The sequence below is a fragment of the Watersipora subatra genome, chromosome 11 (genome assembly GCF_963576615.1).
Source record: "Watersipora subatra chromosome 11, tzWatSuba1.1, whole genome shotgun sequence".
Taxonomy (NCBI): Eukaryota; Metazoa; Bryozoa; class Gymnolaemata; order Cheilostomatida; family Watersiporidae; genus Watersipora; species Watersipora subatra.
Genome location: NC_088718.1, coordinates 39,779,422 through 39,807,308, shown reverse-complemented (window position 1 = coordinate 39,807,308; position 27,887 = coordinate 39,779,422). Strand labels below are relative to the sequence as shown.

The window sequence follows — 27,887 nt, the reverse complement described above, 5'->3', positions numbered from 1 at the left end:
AACGGTGAAAAGAAAAGGGCCCACTCAATTTTAAGAGTCGGATTCTCTGGTATTTAGTAAATGACAAATACTAAAGTTGGTCAGATATGTAAAGACCGCACTAGCATAGGATTTATTGGTGCACCAGATAGACAGAGTATAATAGGAACATTGCTCAAGTGATAGCCATAGTCATAGCTCAAACTCTCATTCATTTTTACAACCTTAGTTTGTTGAGAAACTTACTAATAGGAAGCCAGGTCAGTAAATAATTAATCATTTAGTCAGATGATTAATTAGAGTGGATGCACTTATTAATAGAACAAAAAGCTTGAAATGTTTGCACCAGTAGAATTACCAGCGACAAGTAGCCAAGTTTACAACAAAATATAAATCCCTTTGTTGAATCACTCCAGTGCATAGAAACTAACATCGGCTCATTAGCAAGGTTTGCACAGAATTCAATAAATACATGAACCTTGCAGTCTAGAGTGGTCTGTCATATAACCCACCACTCCAAAGCAAGTAGCTACAGTTGGCTCAGTCCTTGACCTCCTCTAGCCAACTGAGGATCTGAGGTGTGAAGTAGGTAATGATGATGTCAGCGCCTGCAACAAGACACTGTAGTTATCTCTTCTCAACAATATACGATACTACCGTACATAGTACAATACTACATGTAAATTGGAATACTTCAAAGCATCACTTAGTATTAAGCAATTTCACTTATATGTGTTTCTGCAGTAACAGACACAGCTTGACATGGTCTACCGCTACGAATGTTAAATCTTGTGAAACAATGAGATAAGATGCTTCTCTAACGCAATTAACACAAGAATTTCACTCAACTAAATGTGAAGAATGCGTTATGAAGTGAATACGAGATTTATTTCCCGAATACTTCTTAATAAGCTGAGTTTAAAAACCACAACTAATTAGAAAACGGATTTAGTTCTTATCAACATTTCAATGGCGAATGGTGGTTTTTATAATCATGAAAATTCTATAAACTAGTGAAATCTTGTGACTGACAGTAAAAAAATTTGATCATTTGCTGCTCTAACATTACTTTAGATACCGAACGAATGCAGCCTTTTTATCCTTTGACATTATAGCTCAAAACATCTTTAATGTGGAGTTTTCCTATATATGTAGTGTTCTATGTAGAGCAGATGTTATGATATGTAGTGTTCTATGTAGAGCAGGTGTTATAATATGTAGTGTTCTATGTAGAGCAGGTGTTATAATATGTAGTGTTCTATGTAGAGCAGGTGTTATGATATGTAGTGTTTTATGTAGATCAGGTGTTATAATGTAGTGTTCTATGTAGAGCAGGTGTTATGATATGTAGTGTTCTATGTAGAGCAGGTGCTATGATATGTAGTGATCTATGTAGAGCAGGTTTTATGTAGGGCAGGAAATATTTACAGCCCTGATTCAAACTAGCTGATAGGGCAGAGAGGGAAGGAGAGGAAGGAAGCAGGGAACGTTGCATTAAAGCAAAAGCTTTCACTGGGAAAAACAGCCAGTCAAGAAACTTGAAAAAATTATTTTAAATCACTTGTTTTTTGAACTAAATTATATAAAAATTGTATATAGATAATTCTTGTTCATAAAAGCAGAGCATGCATTTAGAGGTTTTAAACAGATGACTTCCGCAAATAGCTGATTTCTATCGACAATTTTCTAAAACTTCCTATTTGTGCCACAGAACAATTTCGTGCTAGTGCATTCCGAAAATCTACGCAGAAATCAATTGATACAATTCTGTAACTTCTGATTGAAAGTTCATCCGAGACATAAATACAGCTCAGACGTTTTTGGTGTTTGTGGAATCAGCTTCGACTTTGCGCACTAATTATCTGCTGTGGTGAATAACCAAAACAATGTAGTCTGGCGACTAGACAGGGGGAGATGTATTAGAATGGCGACCAACAGAAAGGCTTGTGTCTTGCACTGCCACATTGGCTAATCATTGACATTGACACCATATATCATACATCTTATGTTTTGCTGAAAAGAATTATTTTCCTATGACACAACTAGGAGTTTGCATCGTGAGCGTTTGTGTCGCAAAAACTGGTTCCTTTGTTTTTCTCACATCAAAACCATTACTAAATGAAATATCATGATTATATTGGTATAAACAGATGTAATTTTAAAACGCTGTCAGACAACCTTTAAACTACTGTTGACTTCTCATAATCAGACCATGAGAGTAAAGGCTGCTTCACACTATATCACAGTATATCAACAACAATCCCACAATTCATCTGTGATCGTCTGTGATAACATTCTTCACACTATCACAACCCATCTGCATTTACATTAGTGAATAGCTTGCAACATAGTGAAGCCTGATGAAATACTAGTCCTGCAGCAACTATCATGAAGGGAAATACAGATAACGCATTCTGCAAGAGCCAATCAATATCGCTGAAACATTGCACAGACTGTCATGGATACACTGATATACACTGGATATATTCCCTGCCTAGGTGATGCAATCATTAACATGTGTGCACGGTCTACGAATAATCGCCGAAAGGACCACTCCAAATACAGTCATACGGTGGGTACCAGTCTTTAAAGGTTGACTTGCAACAAAATTCACATTACAGTTATTTGGTATCAAAAAATTCGCCATGTCTTACTCTGTTGTGTGGTAGGTGCCAAATATGTGGAAATGTGATTAAAAGCTCTTAAAAGCTCAAAAACAAAAAGCCGCCGTAGATTGAAATCTCTTGATTTCGATGACGTATCCGTGGAGTTTGGTTATTGTCTTGTCACGTGATGTTCTTGCGTGAATTGAAAGGCCAATACAAAGCTCAATACCAAACTTGTCGTAGCAATAGTTTATGAGAAGCACTTCGGGTTTTACCTAAGACCCCGTATCAAATATAGATGCTCGCTACTTTACAGTTTCAGCTTGGCCATTCCGTCCGACAGTTCAACATATGTGTACATGTCCGAGTTGCGATCATAAAAAGTGTCAAATTCTGAAGAGTTAAGACCCTGGCGTTTCGAGCCTGATGCTCTATCTGAAGAAGATCCTCAACAGAATCAAACCTCCCAGCAAGTAAGCACCGCCACTAGCCAGCTCTTATGTGCCAAGCTAGCTAGTAGTAATAGTTTTAGCTTGAGAGTGATAGAACGAATATTATTATTATATACATGTATGTGATTTTAATGATGATAATTATCGTTTCATATTGCGAAAAAATAATTAGACTTTTCTCGAATGACAACATTAACAATTTTAATATTTAAATCTAGTGCTGCACTGATATACTGTTGGATAACATCGACCTGATGTATTAGCTATGGTTGCATAGACATATCTGTTCATTTCTTTAGAAGCTAATACCACTGGCTACAGAGTGGTGTGTCTGCAAGCGCTGTCAAGACATGCCATCTCTTCCTGAATGTTTGTGCTGCCATGATGATGAGTTTGCGCATTGTCTCCATGACCGCGGGGAGCATGAATGCCTGTGTATGCATCCTAGTGTGGACGAACTTGTGGCGCCTGGACCCCTTGAGTTGGGGTGGAATAATTATCTGCGATATCATAGTGAGTTGGATTTTCATTTAATGCCAACAACACCAAAGTTATGCTAATGTGTCAAGCATTATCTACAATTCTTGTGTTACACATTTAATGCATCGGTTGAACACACATATTCTGAACTCGTGGAACACAAGGAGAACTGTTATATTTGGCTTGTACACTTACTACAGTATAGAGTGTATTAGTTTTATGATTTTATTATATAAAGATCGAGATTATTTTGATGATCAGCAATTATTGTTTTTCAATAATTGTTTTGGTAGATAATCTATTCCCAGTTGGAGAGCCATCGCCAAATGCCAACTTTGACGAAGTGCTGGGGCCTATAGTAACCGATGGTAAGCGGTGAAACCAATATACGTTCCTCTATGTATTTGTTTTTATTTTATAAAATCAATGATGGCAGACTTATGCATATTAATCATGTGATTTTAAATATGGAAGCAATGTAACAGCAATTTACTAACAAAAATTAGTTTGTTAGCTACATGGTGTGTGGTTACCATGTGGCTTAGCCTGAATAAAAGTAAAATAATAAAATGACAATGCAATAAAAATGAGTACCACCTATGATATAGAGTTGATCTAGAATTCTCAACCAAAGTCGTTGAGTCTCTTCATCGCCATAGCAGAAGCCCTTGAACACATAGTCTGCAAACTCTTCTTCATCATCTGTTGGTGGGAAAAGAGCCCGAATCGTAGACACCAAGCAGGCAGGTAGAGGCCGCCGCTCAACGCGACGCATTTGCGGCATAAGCCAAAACACAAGCTTGCGGTATGCACACACCCTTTGTAACAACATCCGTTGTAATGGACCTCACTCTCAGGCCGTGGGAAATTAGATCGGACTGGCATCGCTTGAAGCCTTCCAGCTCCATGGCGTTAGAGCTGGTGGTTTCCGTTGACTGCAAAGTAAAGAAAGTTGCGACCAACAATCACTTTCACATTATTTGAATGAATTATTTAGCAAGATCAGCAATTTCATGTTTATGTATTGATAACTACTAAAAAATTTGGGTTTTTGTCAGGCTGTGAAGTAAAAACTGTCAAAGCTTTACCTTGACAAGATGGCTGCTGACTATTAAACCGCAGCTCTGATCCATCATAGTGTAGGCCCCGTATAGTGCGCAATGCCCCGGACTATCGCATCTACCGTCACCTGCCAAATCAAGCTCCCAATCGATTGCTGCCATCAATCCCTCGTTATGCAGGGTGTACTGCTCAGCAATACACTGTAAAATATTGTAAAACTTCATTATACAAGATTAGTTTGTATCATTATCATTAGTCTAAGAATGTAGAATCCTCTTCCCCCTTTTTGTGCTATATTATGATGAAGAATCAGAATTTTAAATTACAATATATTTCGCTTGAAGAATGACATATTTTCATTTCAAGACAAAAATTGTTTTTAAATGTCGTTATTCAATTAGTTTGCCAAGCTTTTACTCACATTTTCCAAGTTTATGGGTAAATATTAACTCTCACACCATGTAAGTATTCTCTTTGTTGGTAGAGGCAAACGCTGTGGTTTGGTATCGCGATGTTCAGGAGCGACAGAAAACGGAGGTTCTGCGTAAGGCATCCACCAGAAAAGAGTTATTCAGCTGCCAGCAGGGGGTTGATGACGTGAGCTCTGTTCACCCTGGCAGTTGTTTCCCAAGTGTACGATTGGTGACAGGAGGCACATGTAACCTTGAACTCTATCCATCCGCCTTCTCGCACCATCGTGAATGAGCAGGGTAGGGCGCAGGCGTGGCAGTGAAATAGTCGCTGGAGTGCTGTCACACTTACTATTATTTTTCCACTTTGAAGGAGGATTCGGGTCTGAAATCACAACACAATAGTTGACTTGCAATAAGATTTGTACAACATCATTTCCTGTTATTATATCATATTTGCTTGATCAGAAAAAGAATAAATTTATAGCCATGCAATCATGACACAGATTTTACATAACCATATCAGAATCCATGATATCGTAAACATAAAAATGTGAGTAATAACTCTATGGATATTCTTTATATTTTGTCAAGTTTGGTTAAGTTCAGCTCTATCTGACATGTAATTGGAGAGCGTTTGACGCTGGCCAACATAGCGCTCAAACTCTTCCTAGTCTTCAGTGGTTGGCACAAACTCTTCATCATCTAATACTAATAATAATCATCTAATAATATTAATATGCTATTAATGATGATACCAGAAAATGACAATAACTATTTTATATAACATATCTATAAATGAGTGGGGTTAAGAAATTTGGCGAAATTAATTGTGAAACTTATAACATTATTTTATCAATTATAGATTAATATATTACGCTTTACAGATAGATATGCAGTATGAATTAGTTTTGTTATTATAATAAGAATAATACATGTAATTAAAAAGATAAAATACTAATAATATCATATTACAATTAAGTGACATTAATATTGTACTATTAAATATAGATTAATACTGTATTAGGAGAATACTAAAAAATAACCCGAGTTACTACTACTAATACAAGTGGTTCATAAAATAAATTACTCACGTGCTTTGGTGACATGTGGAGTGTGCAAACAGGTTAGAAAACATGTTGTCGTTGAAACGGCGAAAACAAAGGTAAGAGTAAGCAGACGAATAAATAAAGTTTGTCACGTCCAGCTTCACTCAGTTGCTCCACGCCCGGTGAAGGTCTGGTCTTTTCTCTGCTCTTGGCCAATAAAAAAGGAGCTTCTCAGCTTGCCAGCTGCACAAAGACGATGTGGCGCGTTAGAGATTACGACGAATTGAAATTAACAAGTTTAATACGAGAAAGCGTATCTGTTATTTGCGATAGATCAAACTTGAACTGAAACTAACATTATCTGATCATGTGACTTACAATTCCCGCCATATGGCACGAACAACTTCTACAGCATTTTTCGACCATCATAGCGGACCAAAAGGCTCATCATTTTTGTCAGAGAATGATATGCAATCGTTCAAGCTAAGTTTAAAAAATTAAACATATTTTTATGCTATGTTTTGAGATATCAGTGCTCAAAGTTGCAGCATTATGATGCCGATAAAATAGACGCGTAAGAACAATAGACATGGTTTTTATTGCAAGCCAAGAAGTACATTCGTGAAAATAGTTCGACGAATAAGGATGCATGAAAGTGTAAACATAAACCATTTCCCACACATATGTCACATTTTAGCCGTTTTGGAAAATGAATCCAAACTAGGGCGGTCTCGTGTCGCTGCGATTTTCTGTTCGTTTTTGATCTTTTAAGAGCTCTTAATCACATTTCCACATATTTGGCACCTACTACACAACAGAGTAAGACATGGCGAATCTTTTGATACCAAATAACTGTAATGTGAATTTTGTTGCAAGTCAACCTTTAATCTATGTAAGACTGTTTCTTAGCATCATGGATATTTTCAACTAGCCATGTAGACGTTGCCATGGCAATCATAAACGTTGAATCATCCATCCTTAAGAAGGTGCATTATAAAAATAGGCCTTCTGGGGTTATAAATAACCAGATTAAGAGTTTCACTGCCGATTTCTGTTTTTTCACACCTAACATAAAATTGTGATGACAGGGAGCGCAGGTGTGTGATGAATCAACTATGTGACAGTAGATTTATATGCTGGACTCCTTCAGATGTGAGGGTGTTTGGGCGTATCATGTCACCGCTTTTACCGCCTGATTTTGTTACTAGCAAGCATGTCAATCATGTTTGGAGGTCAAAAAGAAATTAATTGTAGAGACCGAGATGAAATTGACAGTAGAAACTATAGCCAAGAAGAAAGTAGAATAAAACAGGCTAAGAGAAAAGAGTAGGGATTGAGTGAAGGATTTTAGTTAAAGGTTGACTTGCAACAAAATTCACATTACAGTTATTTGGTATCAAAAGATTCACCGTGTCTTACTCTGTTGTGTTGTAGGTGCAAAATATGTGGAAAGGTGATTACAAGCTCTTAAAAGCTCAAAAACGAAAAGCCGCCGTAGATTGGAATCTCTTGATTTCGATGACGTATTCGTGGATTTTGGTTATTGTCTTGTCACATGATGTTCTCGCGTGAATTGAAAGGCCAATAAAAAGCTCAATATAAAACTTATCGTAGCAATAGTTTATGACAAACACTTCGGGTTTTACCTAAGACCCCGTATCAAATATAGATGTTTAATAACATTAATATGCTATTAATGATGATACCAGAAAATGACAATAACTATTTTATATAACATATCTATAAGTGAGTAGGGTTAAGAAATTTGGCGAAATTAATCGTGAAGCTTATAACATTATTTTATCAATTATAGATTAATATATTACGTTTTACAGATAGATATGCAGTATGAATTAGTTTTGTTATTATAAAAAGAATACTACACGTAATTAAAAAGATAAAATACTAATAATATCATATTACAATTAAATGACATTAATATTGTTATATTAAATATAGATTAATACAGTAGTATTAGGAGAATGCTAGAAAATAACCTGAGTTACTACTACTAATACAAGTAATTCATAAATTAAATTACTCACGTGCTTTGGTGAAATGTGGAGTATGCAAACAGGTTAGAAAACATGTCGTCTTTGAAATGGCGAAAACAAAGGTAAGAGTAAGCAGGCGAATAAATAATGTTTGTCACATCCAGCTTCACCCAGTTGCTCCACGCTCGGTGATGGTCTGGTCTTTTCTCTGCTCTTGGCCAAGAAAAAAGGTGCTTCTCAGCTTGGCAGCTGCACAAACACGATGTGGCGTGTTAGACATTATGACGAATTGAAATTAACAAGTTTAATACGAGAAAGCGTGTTTGCTATTTGCGATAGATCAAACTTGAACTGAAACTAACATTATCTGATCATGTGACTTACAATTCCTGCCATATGGCGCGAACAATTTCTACAGCATTTTTCGACCATCACAGCGGACCAAAATGCTCATCATGTTTATCAGAGGATGATATGCAATCGTTCAAGCTAAGATTAAAAAATTAAACATATTTTTATGGTAGGTTTTGAGATATCAGTGCTCAAAGTAGCAGCATTACGATGCCGATGAAATAGACGCGTAAGAACAATAGACATGGTTTTTATTGCAAGCGTGAAGTATATTTGTGAAAATATTTCGACGAATAAGGATGCATGAAAGTGTAAACAGAAACCATCTCGCACAACTACGTCACATTTTAGCCGTTTTGGAAAACCAATCCAAACTACAGCGGTCTCGTGTGGCTGCGATTTTCTGTTCGTTTTTGAGCTTTTAAGAGCTTGTAATCACATTTTCACATATTTGGCACCTACACCACAACAGAGTAAGACATGGTGTATCTTTTGATACCAAATAACTGTAATGTGAATTTTATTGCAAGTCAACCTTTAAAAGAATTAGTTTTGTGTTAGCTAGTTTGTGTTAGCTAGTTTGTGTTAGCTAGTTTGTGTTAGCTAGTTTGTGTTAGCTAGTTTGTGTTAGCTAGTTTGTGTTAGCTAGTTTGTGTTAGCTAGTTTGTGTTAGCTAGTTTGTGTTAGCTAGTTTGTGTTAGCTAGTTTGTGTTAGCTAGTTTGTGTTAGCTAGTTTGTGTTAGCTAGTTTGTGTTAGCTAGTTTGTGCACAAAATTAACAAGATACCCGCAAAAAAACTACCAAAAACATGGTTGTTCCTGTTTTTAGAGTAAAATCTCCATTTTCTCTTAGAGCTTGTTGTATGCGCAATTGAATAGTTTAACCTAAAGCCATCATAGTTATATCACAGTTAATCATTTGCCTATCAGCTATGATAGCCGGCGCCTAAAAATTATGTGTCTGATAGCTTTCAGTGACACACTTGGAGCTAATTCAGGAATGTCCATAGAAAACATTCTAAAATATTTCCCTACAACCTAAAAATAAAATCTTTACACAGATGAATTCAAGCAGAGCTGACAACCCTGACTGACAACTATGATTGCTGTGGTTTTCCGATTCTCTAGACCTCTTGGCAAAAATTGTGCAATACAGGGTGATCCTTTACTTGAATAATCACTAAACAATCAATCCTGAATGATATATATGTGAGTCATATCCCCCCCCTCGAGTGAAACAGATGGTTCGCTAACGGACAGCTTCATTCTAGCTGCGAGAAACAGAATTATGCCAATACAGTTTCGATAGCTGCACAGCCTCATCAACAGCGAGTGAGAAGGCTGAGAGGACAGATTCCTTTCTATCAAAAGTGGTAGCCAAAACTTAGTTTATAATAGTGATATTTATAGTGATTTTATGCAAATGATGCAGGGGTGCGGTAAACACCGGGTAAACACCGGATCTTGAACGATCCACAAAATTAGTACGATCTTACATGGGATGCCCAATGTGAATGACTGGAGTTGTCTTTACTACAACAGGTTTCTATGCTTTAGATTGATTTCTGTATTCAAATCAAAGGTCGGCGAGCATTACTGTTTTCGCAACCTGTCATGTCACCATGTCAAACATGAGCAACCTGGTAAAAAATTAGTTAAGATTGTTAACAGTCCGCATCAAATCTGGCAGTAAAAAAGTACGGCGAGTGCTGCTATTAGAAGAAGGGAATAGAATTTTTATTTACAAGCAAATTTGGACAGAGTTGTTCAAGTCTTTATTTCACCATTCACTACACAAATTTGTAGACTCAGTTCTCGAATTATTCATAATTTCAATGTCTTATGACTAGTTTAACAGTGTAAATTATGTCTAGCATGGACTAAGCATTTTAAGGAAGGAATTTTGCATTATAGCTGGATGAGTATATTTTCATGCAAATTATATTTGTATTCTGTAGTTTGTAATAAAAAATACTTGTTTACATGCAAATTTGTTTACTTAGCCCTCAACATTATAATTTTATTTTAGAGGTAAAAATTAGCATTCTACTTGTCAGCTTTCTTTTTAATCTTTCATCTGAGTCTAACAGTAAAATAATGTCAAATGCTGCCCAAGAATCTATATATATATTTCTAAAAATTTGTGGGTCTGTGTGTATGTGTCTGTGTATGTCCAGCTATAGCTATTAAAATTTAGGAATCTACTATTCCACATTGTGATGGATTTGAACTCACGGATATTGCAGCCACAAGTTTTAAATCCACACGCTCTACCACTGAGCTATACAAGGCGTATTGATCACAGGCACTATCATATGCGATATAACGTATCATCTGAAACATTATGAATTCTATTAACTCTATGAAACACGATGCTTTTTCTTGATTTTTGAACTTCTAGTTTTGGTTTTTCGTAAGGTTCAATTGCTATACCCGCGGTCAAGGCCAATTCTCTTCACGCGGACAATTGTATTATTTCTCTCTCCGTTTGATCAGCCAAAGACAGTGCGATATCTCATTTTTACATTTGTACTGGTATCGAGAGGTACCAGTATCATTGTATTCAAAGTTTTGATGGATAGCTTCTGGTGGAACAGTAACCTTTTTATACACACAAACTTCTATGGAAGAATTGTTATTAATTCAATATATTCAAGATTTATTTTCAGTTCGTATTAATTGTATCATTACCGAATCATCCTTTATTTTAATCGTAGCAAAATGGATTTAAACCATAACGGTCACGAACAACTTTTATCGTATTTACTAGGTAAATCAGACACGCTGATTCCAATTTTGTACTCAAAATAAAGATTAGTCCACTAACTTTCAAAGTAATGAAGGCTTTTTTACAGCGTTTTAGTATCGGTCTCGAAAACAACACGATCGGCATAACAAGCTCCGCCCATAAATACGTGACCTAGCTTTTTAGGAACAGAAGCTGCGTAGGGATGTTTAGACCAATTTAGAATAATAAATATGGGTGTTTTAAAATCCATTAATATCTAAATTCAGCCTTAAAAATAATATCAGTCTGTTCTGAAAGGTAGATAAGCTATTTAGCATTGCATATTTACAAAGCGCGATAACAACGCTAGCTTGTGATGAAACCGTGCTTTTTGAGCTCATTTTTCTCGGCGTTCAGCCCATTTAAACGTCATGTAACAAGCTACGAGCAATTTTAAATAGTTTATATACCTTTCATAAAAAAACTGAAATTATTTTACAGGCTGAATTTAGATAATAATGGTTTTTAAGACACCCATCTCTATTATTCTAAATCGGACTAAACATTCCTAACTTCCGTTCCAGAAAAAGCTAGGTTTCGTCACAAATTTATGGGTGGAGCTTGTAATGCCGATTGTGTTGTTTTCGAAACGGATATTGAAACGCTTTAAAAAAGCCTAAATGACTTTGAAGGTTAGTGGACTAATCTTTATTTTGAGTACAAAATCGGAATCAGCGTGTCTGATTTACCTAGTAAATACGATAAAAGTTGTTCGTGACAGTTATGGTTTAATTTAGCTATTACGTGCTCGCTAATGATTTTACATATACATTTAAAACCTTTTGTGGTTGTTTTATTTTTTTTAATTTATTTGACCTGCACAAAACATTTCCCTCATGATATGAAGTTTGAAAGTTACAGTTGTTTGACAAAGTTTGAAAACCTTTACAATTGTTTTTATTTTCTCTCTTAATTTATTTCAATTACAGAAAACACTTTTCTCATGATATGTACATGTAGTTTGAAAGTCAAATTGGCAAATGTTGTTATATGTTAAATACAAATCAACTCTCTGTACCCGGGCAACGCCGGGTTGTACATAGTATAAAAAAATGCAAGTTTTTGAGGTTTTTTCAAAACAGAACCTACTGCTGAATATAATTTTTATTCAGTGAAATCTGAAGAAGTACATGATCAGAAGGATTTACATATGAATGCAGTATGTATTCAGAGGACTTAATATCATACGAAGTCTATCGGAAAACTAAGCTACATGTATATATTTATATATTGGAGACGATAGCCATCATTTTAAGATTTTTAATGTGAAACACCCGCAGCCTCTGCAATGCTAGTGTGAAGTCGAGGTGGGTATATTGTCCTTGATAGAGCAAACAACTATATCTTTATAAATCTTTGGTATTAGTATTGCTAGATTATACAAACAGCAAACAGAGGTAAGGATACAGTATGTATCAAATAAAGTTTCAAATAGCAAACACGGAGGTAAGGATATGCCAAAATACAGGCTCGTCAAAGCTTAGCAAACACCCAAACAAATTTCAGTGAACCATAAAACTTCAAAACCTTGATTCAAAACCAGATTAACTTACCAGCGCGTTTCATTCCTCCAACCGTTTCCATGACGACCGTTTGGAGGTCAAACACACTATTTTGAGCAGCATGATAGAGCATGGCATACTCCCCAGAAACTTGGTATATGGCCAGAGGATGGTGTGGGAACTAAATATGAGAATACATCTATGATTACAAAGACCAAGAATACAGAATACATCTATGATTACAAAGATCTTACCAAATGATCTGGCAATCTTACAACATGAGGCTTTTCTACATGGGAGGAGATATCGTTCATATAACTCATCATGGAACGATAAATCTCCATCAAAGGGCGAACTTGCCAGGTTCAAGATATTCAGATTGTCTGAAGATACAACTGAGGACTTGGTCAAGAGGGTGCTCCATGTAGGAGAGATATAAAGGATTTCACTAATTAAAAGGACACAAAATTCACTCAAATGATAACTTTCCATAACATTGATAACTGCATCATGAATAGTTTGTATTATACGAATTTGCAAAATCATCTCTATAATAGAGATGAGAACTCTGCATCAACTTTGAAACAAAGCTTTGTACATACCAAACTGAGGCGATGAGAGGTTTACCTTCACGATAGAACAGCACATATCGAGAAATCATTACTATAAAGCGACTCCACTTACTGCATAGAGACACATTGCCTAAACTACATGAGTGCATATGATTGTAGTAATAAACACCATTTGCTACGTTTAATACCAGATGCATCATACACTGAGGCCTGCTCAAACAACTAAGATGAAACGCTGAGTCGGCAAAAATGCGAATTTCATGCCTCTGGGTGTATGTGCAACAAATTGAACATTGTTTATAGAAACGAATGATGGATGACAGGCTAACCGTGTAGAAGTGTAGCATTAAAGGTTAACTGACAACATTTTAAAATTACATCTATTTATATCAGTATAATCATGATATTTAATTTTCCAGCAATGACTTTGATGTTAGAAGATAAGCAAGGATCAATCATGCTGCCTAGTAGTAAATGATACACGTGGTAGATGGCAAGCCTTTCGAGTCACGTAAAGAAGGAATACAAAAGCCCTTGAGCCACTATCGCATTTTGTTCAGTGATTGATCTATTGCAACATGAAGAGGAAATTACGTATTTGCTTAGAATTTTTGCATTGATTTTGAAAAATTTAACTGTTTGTTTATTTAATGAATTTTGCTGGTTGTAACAACTATTAGAATACAAGTTACATAGACCTATTAACTATACAGTTAATAGGTCTATGACAGTATAGTGTAGTTAATAGGTCTATGACAAGTTACACCAAACTAGTGCAATTTGTTTGCATTCTTAAGAGTATTGTAAAAGGTGATTATAGCTAATACATTGAGAGGTAACCCTACAAACCGGCAGCCTATTAATACTATAAACTATTCTCAATTCAGAGTTCAAGTCTTCAGAGTCTTTTACACACCCACACCATAAAAATTAAAAGCGCAACTTTATGCAAAACGCCGAGCATAAGGATATTTTAGTCACTGTGCAGCAAAATGCTGATGCTGATACACAGGTAGGCTTTATATTGTTTACACTAACTAGCTGAATGTCCGGAATTGCAAGGGTAACAAAATAATTATCTACTGGATTGAGTAATGGTCAACAGTGCTAGTTATTAACCCCAAGCAAGTGCTTTAAGCACAAGTACGTTAACCAATGTAGTGATTATTTGCCCAATGATTCCATTGTGTTCCATGTAGCTTAATGGTTAAGTTTGCCGCCTCTAAATCTGGTAGTCTCAATATTAAATCCAGTGCCGTGTGGATTTTTCATAGCTAGATTTTAATTGCTATAACTGGACACAGGGTTTACAAAAAGACAAACACTGATATTAATATATATACATATATATATATAATTTATATATATAGATTATTAACAGGAAGCAGAGAAGTATTGCAAAAAGTGGGTTAGTTACCTTTAGTTGCTTCCTAGCATATCATACTGCCCTCAAATTTTATCGAACATTTTGGAGCATTGGTAGCATTACGGAATTTGTTTTCACTTCTTCTCAGAGATATGAATACCTTTATTTACTTGAACATGGATATTAGTTATATGGTAATTCATATATTTTTACAAGTGAACTTGAAAACAAGGAATAACTTGCTTCCTGAGTCTTAATTGTCCACTTAGTAAGAGGAAAGAATATTGAAAGAAGACACCAGAAGGCAAAGGTTTGGAAGAACTCACTGCATTCTTGATGTCTCTGACTATGTCGAGGTATGCCATTCCTGGCTTGACCATGAGTATGTCAGCACCTTCACTCACATCCCTCCCCTAATCAAAGACATGAGAAACGGTGAGACAAAAAAGTGACACTGTCAAACAAGTGCTCTGAATACTGGCATTTGCACAGATCAGATCTAATATTAATTGGCATGAAATATCAAAATTTTAAATAATTATAATAAAACGGATGTAATAAAGTGGCTCGATAGCAATCAGCAAACTTGTCCACTTGTCCAAGAATAATTAGCTTCTAGTATAAAGGCCTAAATATAAAAATGACCAATAATAAAATAACCTAATAATCAGCTCTTTTGCCCATTAAGTCATTTACAGGGTATTGATAACTTATAAACAATATGCATCAATACTGACCTCATTTTTGGAGGGGTCTGGGCATGGCTTTTTCTTGTAAATGTTTAAACCGCAGTCGAGTTTTTCGATTTTAATATCAAACCATCCTGGCTGTCAGATCACCGCAAACATCGAAAACTAATGATAAAAAACACCGACACTTTCTGATAAAATCTACTAAAATTCTGCGGAAGTTCATCCTTAATCATGCACAAAATATCGGAAAATACTTGCAAATCAATGAGCTGACCAACTGGCAGAAGGCAACAGCATATTTACACTTGTTTGGGAAAGACTGGATAAAAAATCAAAACTCATGTTACCAGACGAGACTAGCCTGAGTAGGAGACGTACTGTTGCTCTAATAGCCAGGCCTCTCGACATCGGAGGAAGTTGATACGCCTTCCTGTCTCCAAAGCTCGGTGCGGACTGGGCGGCTGCTCTGAAAGAATGCAAAGATAAGTCAGCAATCTGCATAGTAGCATCTCAAACAAATTTTTTAATCGTAAAATCCAGATCAGTTTGAGTATGACCAATAAGCATGAGTTACTAGGCTTCCTTTTCCTCATCTAAATAAACAACCAGAAAGTGAATGAACAACAACCAAAAGTGACATGTATTTTTTACAGTTAATGAAATGAAAATTGAAAATAGTATGACAAGCTTAATACAAAATGAAATACAATCTGCAAATACCAAAAAAATAGCAAATACGGGTAAGGAAATTTCTAAGTGCTTTAAATTGGTAGACACACCTATGGTAGATACAGACTCCCATCACACACTGGCAGTCAAGAAGTGCTATACATGTATATAGGTAGATACAGACTCCCATCACACACTGGCAGTCAAAAAGATAAAATGAGTCATTCTTATGCTCAAGGTAAGTGTGTAGCCTTACAAAAACTACCATAAAATTTGAAATTTTGGAAAAACCATTGTTGAACATGTCCCATTTGCAGTTAGTTGCATTTGAAGATGCAGCAACTTGCTACAAATTTCAAGACTTGGAGTTGTCTTCCTCTTCATGGCAGAACAAGTCAAATAAAAATTATTCACACAATATTTTTAGTAGTGTCAGGCAATTCCATGTAATTATTTTACTAGTAAAATACCAACACGAGATGCAGATAAATCCAACAAGTTTCACTCATTATTTGCAAGTTTAGAATGAACAATGGTTGAGGGAGCGAAGGAGAGAGGGAAGTTTCGTTATTCGCAACAAACAAGGTTTTCAAAGAATATAAAAATGCGTATAACACAACGAACTATCTAAAGCATACCTATAACTAATAAATGACGGATATCACAAGAATTATCATCACTATTTATTGCTGAATATGTAAAACAAGAAAACCACAAAAACATAATAATGCAAACAAGCACGGCTTAGCTTTTTTGGAGATATCAAAACTTTCGGCATCATTCAGGTTTTACGTTTTCAAGTTATATTGTGACCAAATTGGCTCAGTTTGGGGGTAGGCATTTACAAATTTGACATTTGCAAAAAGTTCGTTCGTGGAAATCTTTTTCCACAATATCTGAGCCTATCCAAATAAATAGAAAAATCAGAATTAAATAAAAAAGCCTGAACTTATTGAAATAACTGTAAAACTAGTACCTCAGTGATAGCATTTTAATCATCTCTATGATATGAATCATATTCTTTTCAAGTTGAAGATCAAAATGAAAGTTATTTTACAAATTAATTAATAGCTACCGCAAAGCACATTTCAAACCTAGGAAGTATAAAGATGGTCCATACCTAAAGGGTATACAAAACGAGGAAGTATAAAAATGGTCCATACCTAAAGGGTCTATAAAACAAGGAAGTATAAAGATGGTCTATACCTAAAGGGTCTATAAAACAAGGAAGTATAAAGATGGTCTATACCAAAAGGGTCTATAAAACGAGGAAGTATAAAGATGGTCCATACCTAAAGGGTCTATAAAACGAGGAAGTATAAAGATGGTCCATACCTAAAGGGTCTATAAAACAAGGAAGTATAAAGATGGTCCATACCTAAAGGGTCTATAAAACGAGGAAGTATAAAGATGGTCCATACCTAAAGGGTCTATAAAACGAGGAAGTATAAAGATGGTCCATACCTAAAAGGTCCATAAAACGAGGAAGCAAACTTGGCACTGTAACTCATCACGGCAACCCTATTGATCATGTTTTCATCCTACAGATAAGCAACTGAGCATCAACTGGAAGGGAGAGCTATTAGCAGGTGCAGCAGGTGGCTTAGTAGCACCTGTACAACATGTCACAAACAGTTAGACAATGTACTGCTAGCCATTGCAATATTTCTTTTCTAGGTATGAAAGAGACATATTTTTGCATGTAAAACAAAAATTATTGAATCTAAAAAATAAAATTAAATCAATTCGCCCAATATAATTCTATTGGCAGTTATACTGACTGAAATAATCCTCTATGCAGACAAAACTTGCTATAAAATTTACGCCTCTAGGTGAACTGGAGTCACCGGCAGCGATTCAAACTTTGACCTTTGCTGCTAATAAACTCGTGCAACTGTCAGTCGAGTGTTTACAAAAACAGAATACCTTGATGTCTTCAGCACAGCTATCATTTCAGAGAAGGCAAATCAGTTTTCGCAATCAATGTTGTTAGGATGTTTTCAACAATCATCAACAAAATGCAATGTTTCCAGTTTTGAGCAAAGTAAGACAACTCTACCACATATCCGGTTTCATTACTAATGGATCACTATGTGTAAGGTTTTTCCCAAAAACCACACCAAAAGCTACAGTTAAACCATTAAATATCTAGTAAAGACTGCCTTAGCGTACAAAGACTGCCTTAGCGTACAAATTTTTCAACCTATGATAGAAAGTTTCTGCAAATAATTTGCACTGTACGACACTCATAGGTTATTAAGGGTATCACGGCTTAATAAGCAAAAGAGAGAAAACTGAAAGTAAAAATTTAAGAGAACATCAACGTATAGCAACAATAAGAAATGAACAAGTTACATTATTTATGCTACATATTTGTATAACTACCACACCATTACTACGAGCACTTCTACACCATCAATTTCCAGCTTCACAAAGCCTACACTTTCACATGTTTCCAAGGCAAAGAAACAACAAGCAACCTTTTTGTATGCAAGATTCCATCAACAATTTAACGTTGTTGAGGGAATCATGAGGATATTGTTAACATATCCTCTCTATAATGCATCCGTTTTATTGCTACGAGTTATTATTGACCACAGAGTTTAGGGACTGTAGAAGAAATTAAAGGAAATACAAAGTAATCCTATGGGAGTATCTGACCCAACATACGATGGTTTTAACATACGAAGCAGGATTCTGCAATACATGAAATTTGTATATAGAGGTTAGCTCATTTCAAAACGTTAACCAAAAGCTACACAAAGATATAATATATATAGCCTGAAGATATGAGACAGGAAAAGCTACACAAAAATATAATATATATAGCCTAAGGATATGAGACAGTGAAAGCCGCAACACTACCACTATTCCAGGAATAAACTGTCAAGAATATCAATGGCCAATTTCTACATAGCTTGCTATGTAAGCATCAGGTCGTCTTGTTTAAATGGTTTCACCATTAGGACTGAACAGGAAACCTCATAACTGTACTTCTAAACTTAGACACTGAACTGCATATACTTGCCGGTGAGAGTTAATTAGCATAACATAACACATCACACATAACATAGCATATCACACATAATGTAACGTATCACACATAACGTAATGTACCACACATAACATAGCATATCACACATAGAATGGCATGTCACACATAACATAGCATATCACACGTAGAATGGCATATCACACATAACTTAGCATATCACACATAGAATGGCATATCACACATAACTTAGCATATCACACATAGAATGGCATATCACACATAACATAGCATATCACACATAGAATGGCATATCACACATAATGTAACATATCACACATAGAATGGCATATCACACACAGAATAGCATATCACACATAACGTAACGTACCACACATAACAGTGAAGCTTAAAAGTTAAAATATTAAATGTGATTATTCAAAAGCGTAATGACCTTTTTCAAAATATCATTAGTTACATTTATGTTAGAACCGTTACCGGCGGGCAAGACAAATAACACCGTTGACCTTTCAGGTCGACCTTTCAGCAAACACTTTGGTCCACAAATGACCCTGTCAGCATGGTCATTCTTTATACAACAAAAACCCACAAATATAATATGCAGCCTTGTTTGTCACCTTTAAAGGTTGACTTGCAACAAAATTCACATTACAGGTATTTGGTATCAAAAGATTCACCATGTCTTACTTTGTTGTGTTGTAGGTGCCAAATACGTGGAAATGTGATTACAAGCCCTTCAAAGCTCAAAAACGAAAAGCCTCCGTAGATTGGAATCTCTTGATTTCGATGACGTATTCATTAAAGTTTAGTTATCGTCTTGTCATGTGATGTTCTCACGTGAATTGAAAGGCCAATAAAAAGCTCAATATAAACTTATCGTAGCACTAGCTTATGACAAACACTTCGGGTTTTACCAAAGTCCCGTATTAAATATAGATGCTCGCTACTTTATAGTTTTGTTTCGGCATTATTCAACCACAAGTCGTAATTTGATCACGTGACCCAATACTTCGCAAATAATTTTTGCAGCACGTTTCGTTTATCACAGGTAACCAACAGGCTCGTCATGATTATCAGACAATGATATGTACCCCTTCGAGCTAAGGTTAAAAAGTTTTACGATTTTTTACGGTAAGTTATAAGATATCATTGCTAAAAGTGACAGCATTACAATGACGATAAAACAGACGCGTAAGAACAATAGACATGGTTTTATTGAATGCGTGAAGTATATTTGTGAAAATATTTCGATGAATGAGGTTGCATGAAAGTGTAAACAGAAACCATCCTGTAACAACTACGTCATATTTGAGCCGTTTTGGAAAGTGAATCCAAACTACGGCGGTCTCGTGTGGCTTCGATTAACTATTCGTTTCTTAGCTTTTAAGAGCTTGTAATCATATTCCCATATATTTTGCACCTACAACACAACAGAGTAAGACATGGTAAATTTAATGATACCAAATAACTGTAATGTGAATTTTGTTGCAAGTCAACCTTTAAGAAGAAGTGATCTATTCAAGGCGTCATCACTAGCGCGAACATGAGGACAATTCATAGTCACCTGAAGGAGGTCTTTGATAGCCTTAATCCTACAATCCATCATGTCGCTGGGGGCAACTACATGCGCCCCTGCCTTGGCGTAGGCCAAAGCAACTCGAGCTATAGCTTGCATGCTTTCTTTAGGGTCAATCACCCCATCAGAGGTAAACACTCCTGACAACAAGAGATTAATAATTAGTTATCAGGGATTAAATCTAGATGATGAGGGACAACATTGTAAGTCTTAAAGACGGAAGTAATCAACAGTTACTAAGTGTTGCGTGTTGACAATTTGAAAAGCCTTTATCAACTTCCATACAAAAACACACAAAATTTCAATACCTAAGCTGTTATGTTCTAGAAAGTTCCGTTCACCTACATATCCTTTGTGAAGAACTTCAAAAAAAGGAAGCGTAGTTGGTGAAGTTTGACATACATGGATGAGACAAGCACCTGATGACACTTGCCTAAACAAATCATTAACGATGGCCAAGATGGCAACCCATCAGTGGTGTTACCAAACCAAAATTGTACAGCTAATGACAACCCATGCGGCAAGCTTTAACAAATTTTTTAGTTTTGATTGGGTAAATTTTGGAAAATGATGAAGTTATAACAGCTTATCATTATCAAATAATAATTTCTAATGATTTTTTATATTCATTTATCCCTAGCCATCTCTGCAACAAGCCATTCAAAAAGAATTCAAAATGGTTAAAGACACCTCTTAAGAACTGCGGTATGTTTAACATTACACCTCATATAAACACTGTGGTAAAATATTAAACCTGCCAGTGTTCATAAGAAGTGTAATGTTAAACCTACCACAGTGTTCATAAGAAGTGTAATGTTAAACCTACCACAGTGTTCATAAGAAGTGTGATGTTAAACCTACCACAGTGTCCATGGGAAGTATATGCACACAGGCAAACATCACAAATTAGGAGAAGGTTTGGGAAGGCCTCACGTAGAATAGGAAGGGCTTTAATAACAGGGTTGTCATCACTGCTAGCAGCGGAACCTTGTTCATCCTACAAATGACCAAATACACTTGTATTAAACTACAGTAGTTACTTATGGTCTGTAACTCCAGAACAAGCACTACTTTTATTAACTGACCGCATAGAACTAACTGGTAAATAAAAGTATTCAACCTTTTAAAAAAAAATTTCAGAAGCTAATTTTTTTACCGTTACCTATTTTTTTAATTTGTAATTTTCAAATGTGCTGTTAGACTCTTATGTCTGGTTTCAGTAAATCTGTAAAACCTAAATGCTTTTCACGTGGACGAATGCATTATCTAGAGTAGGAACTGCCTTAGCATTCTCTTTCTGTTCGGTTAGACAAAGAAAGTCTGATATCTCATTTTTACATTTGTACTAATATCGAGAGGATCCAGTATCGTCTATCAAAACTTTGAATGCAACGAGCTCCTGATGCAGCATTAACCTTTTCTTACACACCCTTCCATGTAGTCATTGTTTATTTTTTCTCTCAAATCATTTGAACTGCACAAAAACACTTTTCTCATGATATAAAATTTAAGTTAGAATAGTATATGTGGTATACATAGACCTATTAACTATACTATAGTTAATATAGTATAGTTAATAGGTCTATGGTTGCATATATGTTAAATAACAATAGGTTTTCTGCGGAAAGACTTTTTATTACCCGTGCAACACCGGGAATTCATCTAGTATATGTGTACATATGTGTATATATATTAAACCCAATATTAAATAAATTAACAACGATGTAAAAAGGTGTAATTTTATTACCTAGCAAACCTGATAGTAATTGGAGAAGTGGTTTAACTGGAAGGTGTTATTATACACAAAGCCTGCGCCAAAAAGACTGACTATCCATGTATCTATAGTAGGTGTATCCTTGAGATCAATCTATTCCTTCCTTTATTTATTTCTTAGCTTCACCTGTCCTTTTCTTTTCTATCTGACTGTATTTCTGTACTCTAATCATTGCTGGCTTTTTTCTCTCGCAATATTTTGCCATGTCATTTTTTCTCGTTTCAGATAGTCTTTGGTACGTAATTGTTCAACTTATCACTGTCTTGTAACACTTGCCTTCTAGTACTTTTGTAGACTATCTTGAACTCGCCACAACAGTATTTCCATACAAAGTCAGTTGAATTCAAGTCTCAGAACGGTTGAAAAATATTGACTGACTAGACTATTTCTTTTATTTCTCGCAAAGTAGTGCACTCAACATTGACACAGTTCAGCCTTACATCACTCATAACATCACGTCATAGCATAATGGTATGCACAGCGCATATAACAAAGCCATTTTGTGAGTCGACTAATACAAACCTCAGCAATAACCAAAGATAAAATCAACAAACCTCTTCATGAGTTGAGAGCCTATTATTAAAAATAAATAATTATTCATTAATAAATAGCTAATTTATTAATTATTTAATAAATAAATTACAGCTATTTTGTTTGATATTTTGCAAAGATTAAGCGTTGCTCTGTCAATTTTCATAATAAAACCCAATTTTTGGTCAGACATATAAGAACATATTATTGAACCTCAGGCAATGTATATTTGTGCTGTCAGTTAACCTTTAATGTTGTTCATGAAAATAGAGAAAACAAATTACACACCTACTGCCATACAACGCTATATCAACGGCTAGATTAGGAAATTTCACCAAGTGTGCTCACTTTCTCAAGACTGGTGAGAACTCCAAAAAGAAGGACAGACTTCAGGCCCTTGCTGATGAGTGAAGAAATAACTCCCTTCAACTTATTGATACCCAGTCTTCTCTGTCCAGGTAGAGGATCGATTGACTCATCGCAATCGTTATTCTCACTGAGAAAAAAGACGATATGCATGAATTACCAACAAGTAAGGCGACTCTGACACTTATGGTCCTCTTTCCATAAGCAATACGCTATAAAGAATCGTTATCAAAATACATGTAAACAACTTTGGGCTTACCCATCTGATGAAGTAAAAAACCTCCAATTGCCGAATTATTTTTAATATTTATCAAAAACTCATCAAAGCATAACACGCACATCAAATGATATTAAATGGCAGTTAAGCCGGGTAGACATGAACATATCAATAGCATTGTATTAGTGCAGACTATAAAAAACCAATTGCAACAGAGGAGATATAATATAATGGTAACAGTGCATTTTAGGTCGGTACAACGCATGCATAACGGACATACAAGGCACTTGCAACGCACAAACATTGTGGATACAACGCCGACACAAGTAATTAACAACGCATGTGCCACAACGTGATACTGTTAACACATTAATATTATTAATGATATTAATGTGTAATAATAATAATATTATATTGTTATTCAATATTCTATTTATAGTCTGTTAATAAAACAGGTCTAAAATATTGCACAAAGTATTCTATTCATTTTCTATTGACCGTTGTATGTGCGTTGTGATGATAGTGTATGCGCGTTTTATCCACAATGTTTGTGCATAGCAAGTGCCTTGTATGTCCGTTGCGCACGCGTTGTACCGACCTAAGATGCACTGTTACCAATATAATTGCAAGCAGATTATTTTCTTAATATTTTCCAGATTAGTGCTTGTTAGTCACATAACAGTGAAAATAAACAGCACTGAAAAAGAAAAAACTATGAACTTATTAGAGTGGAATGGTGAAAGTTTACCTGATAAAAACTGGATACACCAGAGAGTCGACCAGCGATAGAGTAGCTGAATTAGACCAGGAACGTAGTATGGGATGGTGGTACGAACTGTGTAAAAAATCAGCCATATTACCTGAAAGTTGGGTAACAAGAATAATGAAAATTCAGTAAAATTTGCAGTGAGAGGTTGAAAAAATCTAGGACCAAACAAATACTAATAAACCTAAAACAGAAACAGCATAACAGTTTTCAAATCGATTAAAAGCAAATCTGTTAAGGTCTTAATGAATACTATTACTAATAGTATTCATTAGGACCTTAACAGATTTGTTTAGTTAACAGATTAACAGATTAGTTAGTCGAATACTATTTCGGACTACTAACCGCACCTCTATAATATAAGCCGCATTTGTTTTATTTTCTAAAAAGCGATAATAAAACAAAACATAGGCCATACCTCTTGTATAGGCCGCAGAACTCAGGACAATGCTTTTTAACACAGCAGCAACTTTGCTGGTTAAAACGGAACAGTACCGTTAGGCACTGTTTCGTATTAACCGACGCTTTTTAACCCAGTGCCTAACGGAACAGTACCGTTAGGCATTGTTTCATTTTTTCTTTCACCGCTAGAGGCGCACTAACAAGAGATTACGGTTAATGCGCTCTATCAATGAAAGAAAAAACCCACAGAATAGCCGCACCCTTATATAAGCCGCATGGCTAAAAACATCAGAAAAAAGTAGCGGCTAATAGTCCGAAAAGTACGGTACTTGCTTGACTTCTTGAATTTAAACAAAAAATTTATTCAGTGTTCTTTAGGTAAACAAAAAAATCTAAATTTTAATTGATACCATATACTCAATTGTTTTTTTCAGATTGTTCCTGAGTCATTGCTAACAACATATCCAAAATCGAAAGTAAATGAGATGGTAATAATTGCAAGTAAAATGCAACATACTAAGTATCCTACAGCAATCCAAGTATCCTACAGCAGGTCAAGTACCCTACAGCAAGTCAAGTATCCCACAGCAGGTCAAGTATCTTAGATAAGAGATGCAGCAGTTCCAGTATCCTACAGCACATCAAGTATCCTACAGCACATCAAGTATCCTACAGTAGTTCATGTATCCTACAGCAGGTCTAGTATCCTACAGCATGTCTAGTATCCTACAGCAGGTCAAGTATCCTACAGCAGGTCAAGTATCCTACAGCAGTCCAAGTATCCTACAGCAGGTCAAGTATCCTACAGCACGTCAAGTATTCTACAGCAGGAAAAGTATTCTGCAGCAAGTAAAGCACCCATCGAGACTTACAAAACTTGTTTTCTCATAAGTCAGATATTTACTGCTTCTTTACATATATACAAATAGGGATGGTACTGTTTTTTATCAATTTGGGGTTTAGGTAGTGTAAAATATTGGCTTGATTGTGAAAGTTTATTCATTTCTTTCTTGCTGAGAAAAAATTTGTCTAGTCCTATACTTCACCTTGTTATTATTTATATGTACCCAAAAAACTCCCTCGTACAAGATATGTACAAAGCAGCTTAAAAGGTTTCAAAGCACAATGCAATTTGACGAAATAGTAGCCATGATGGTCTCGACTAATGGTGTGAACAGTTAGTATTTGTGTTACTGAGCAATGTGAGCTGCATGGATTAAGCACTCATCACATTTTGAATACATGGCCAGTCAGTTTTCCAAATAGGTATCATAGAAAAATACTGAAATTACACGTCATAATTCGTAGCCTGTGTACATGCAATAAAGGTAGGTGATGGACACTTTCTGCTTACATAGTTTGTATGCTTTATTATAACACATTAGTTGTATGCTTTGTCATAACACATTAGTTAACATAATTGATACCCTTGTTTATGACTACACAATATGCGATTAATTATAAGGCAAAGTAGAAGCAGATTCATCAAATATTGAAAGTCTACACTGTAGTTATGCTCATCACATTTCATTATGGAGAAGGGATTTTAGAATTACACCAAGTTGCTTGTGTGTACCTGTGGTGATGTGCATATAGCGAGAAATTCTTTCTTCACAAAAATATGAAATTTGAAAAACTGCCTGTAAAAGTTGACTATTATCAAAAATAATCTGTTTAAAACCTATCAACGCATGCTCTGCTTGCATAAATAAAGATTTCGAGCAGACGATTTTTAAATAAGCTAGTAAAGAACAAGCAATTTTAATATAACATCACAGTTGATTGCTGTTGACATTTGCAAAGATCATCGACCTTTCAGTCCATTGTCACAGCTTGAAAATATTGATAAAATCTGGTATTTGCATGAAATTATGCAAAAAAAGATTATTAAAACTTAAATCTGTACTATTAGCTGTTGCTGTTAACGCAATAAAATTTGTGCGGTCAGCTAACCTTTAGTCATAATAAAGTGAAACTGCTATAGCTGTGCCAAGATTCACCTTTAAATCAGATCACAGTTGATTGCTCTTTCAGTTAGGGTTTAAATGGAAAATTGGTTAAAGCAATAGGATAGGTATCAGGTAGTCTTTAATCAGTGTGGAAGGTCCCTCAACAGACAAAAATTTTTAACAAGTTGCTCTAACAAAACTTGCTGTGTGTATTTCTTGGCAGGCTCTGTTACTCTCTGTGAACATTCAGACCATCCCTGACTGAAAACTTACTGCTCTATTTATAACCAACAAACATATAAGACACAATGGAGACTCAGTAAAACATATAAAACATGATATGCTTCCTGGAAGCAACATACTTTCAGAATAACGAAAACCATTCATTTTGAGAATCCACTAATAGGAATTCGACATAATAGAAAAACCAGCATTTACTCTGAAAAACTGAAAACTTTGGGCAGTAAGCATTACTTGTCAAAGTTGCACATTGCAACTTACTGTGCAACTTGGGCTTGCATTCGAAATTGCACTTGCATTACATAAAATCCATGTTGACACAAGCTACCAGAAACAAAATAACTGTTGAGTGACTTTCTAACGAAAAAAATTATAACTAAATCATTCATAAACAACACATTTTGAAGTACATAGTTGATAATGGATATTGCATGTAGGTGAATTATTGGAGATAATTCACATGTTTGATGGGCATAGCTACCTTAATATGGAAGAAACCACTGTAATGATAAGTATCATAGGCAATTATCTGTGTACAGGACTTGTAGCAAGTGTGAGAGCATATCAGGACGACAGGGGCAGGCCAGCCAAAGAGGTCAGGGGCACCAGTTGCAAGGCGTGATCAGAATCTAAATCCAGTTCGTGTTTATAATCTACTTGTTTATTACAAACGCTTCTACTGCGGCTGTCCTTGGCGGTCTGGCGAGATCACAATTACGAGCATTAAAACATCACGTGCACTTAATTAATAATGCTTTCTTGAGCATAATAGGCAGAATGAGTATTTTAAATGATTATTAACAGTTTAACTGTAGCCTTGGGACATAGTGATAAGTATAGGTTAAAAAGCTAATAAATGACTAATAACTAACAATTATTTACAGGGGTAAGGCGTGGCCATAGCCGACTCCTTTGCAATGTGCTAAATGCCTACTCCATGTGAAAGTCCTTGTACCTGAATGGGAGGACTCCACGATTAGCTCGGGAGTCAGAAACGTTCAGAAACAAATATGTTCAGAAACAAACACAGGACTTCTCGGGGATGTTGGAGGTTGAGGCAGTATTTTAGGTGTGGTTTGGCG

The 27,887-nt window shown here is 35.6% G+C and overlaps 1 protein-coding gene across 3 annotated transcripts; it reads right to left on the bottom strand.

Moving 5' to 3' along the window:
• Positions 1–96: 96 nt before the first annotated feature.
• LOC137408887 (delta-aminolevulinic acid dehydratase-like) lies at positions 97–27,851 on the bottom strand. Of its 3 annotated transcripts, none has more exons than XM_068095494.1 (11): positions 27,761–27,851; positions 25,134–25,247; positions 24,197–24,308; positions 23,214–23,361; positions 21,422–21,557; positions 20,549–20,700; positions 17,436–17,512; positions 15,681–15,768; positions 14,937–15,023; positions 12,724–12,853; positions 97–587 (listed from the first exon to the last, which is right to left on the bottom strand). In XM_068095494.1, exons 3-11 carry the CDS (start codon positions 24,301–24,303, stop codon positions 520–522), a joined length of 993 nt encoding a protein of 330 aa, XP_067951595.1. In that variant the 5' UTR covers positions 24,304–24,308; positions 25,134–25,247; positions 27,761–27,851; the 3' UTR covers positions 97–519. The 3 variants fall into 3 exon arrangements, with proteins under 3 accessions (XP_067951595.1, XP_067951596.1, XP_067951597.1); XM_068095495.1 differs by lacking the exon at positions 27,761–27,851 and adding an exon at positions 27,287–27,380; XM_068095496.1 differs by lacking the exons at positions 25,134–25,247; positions 27,761–27,851 and having other exon boundaries at positions 24,197–24,318.
• Positions 27,852–27,887: the final 36 nt, after the last annotated feature.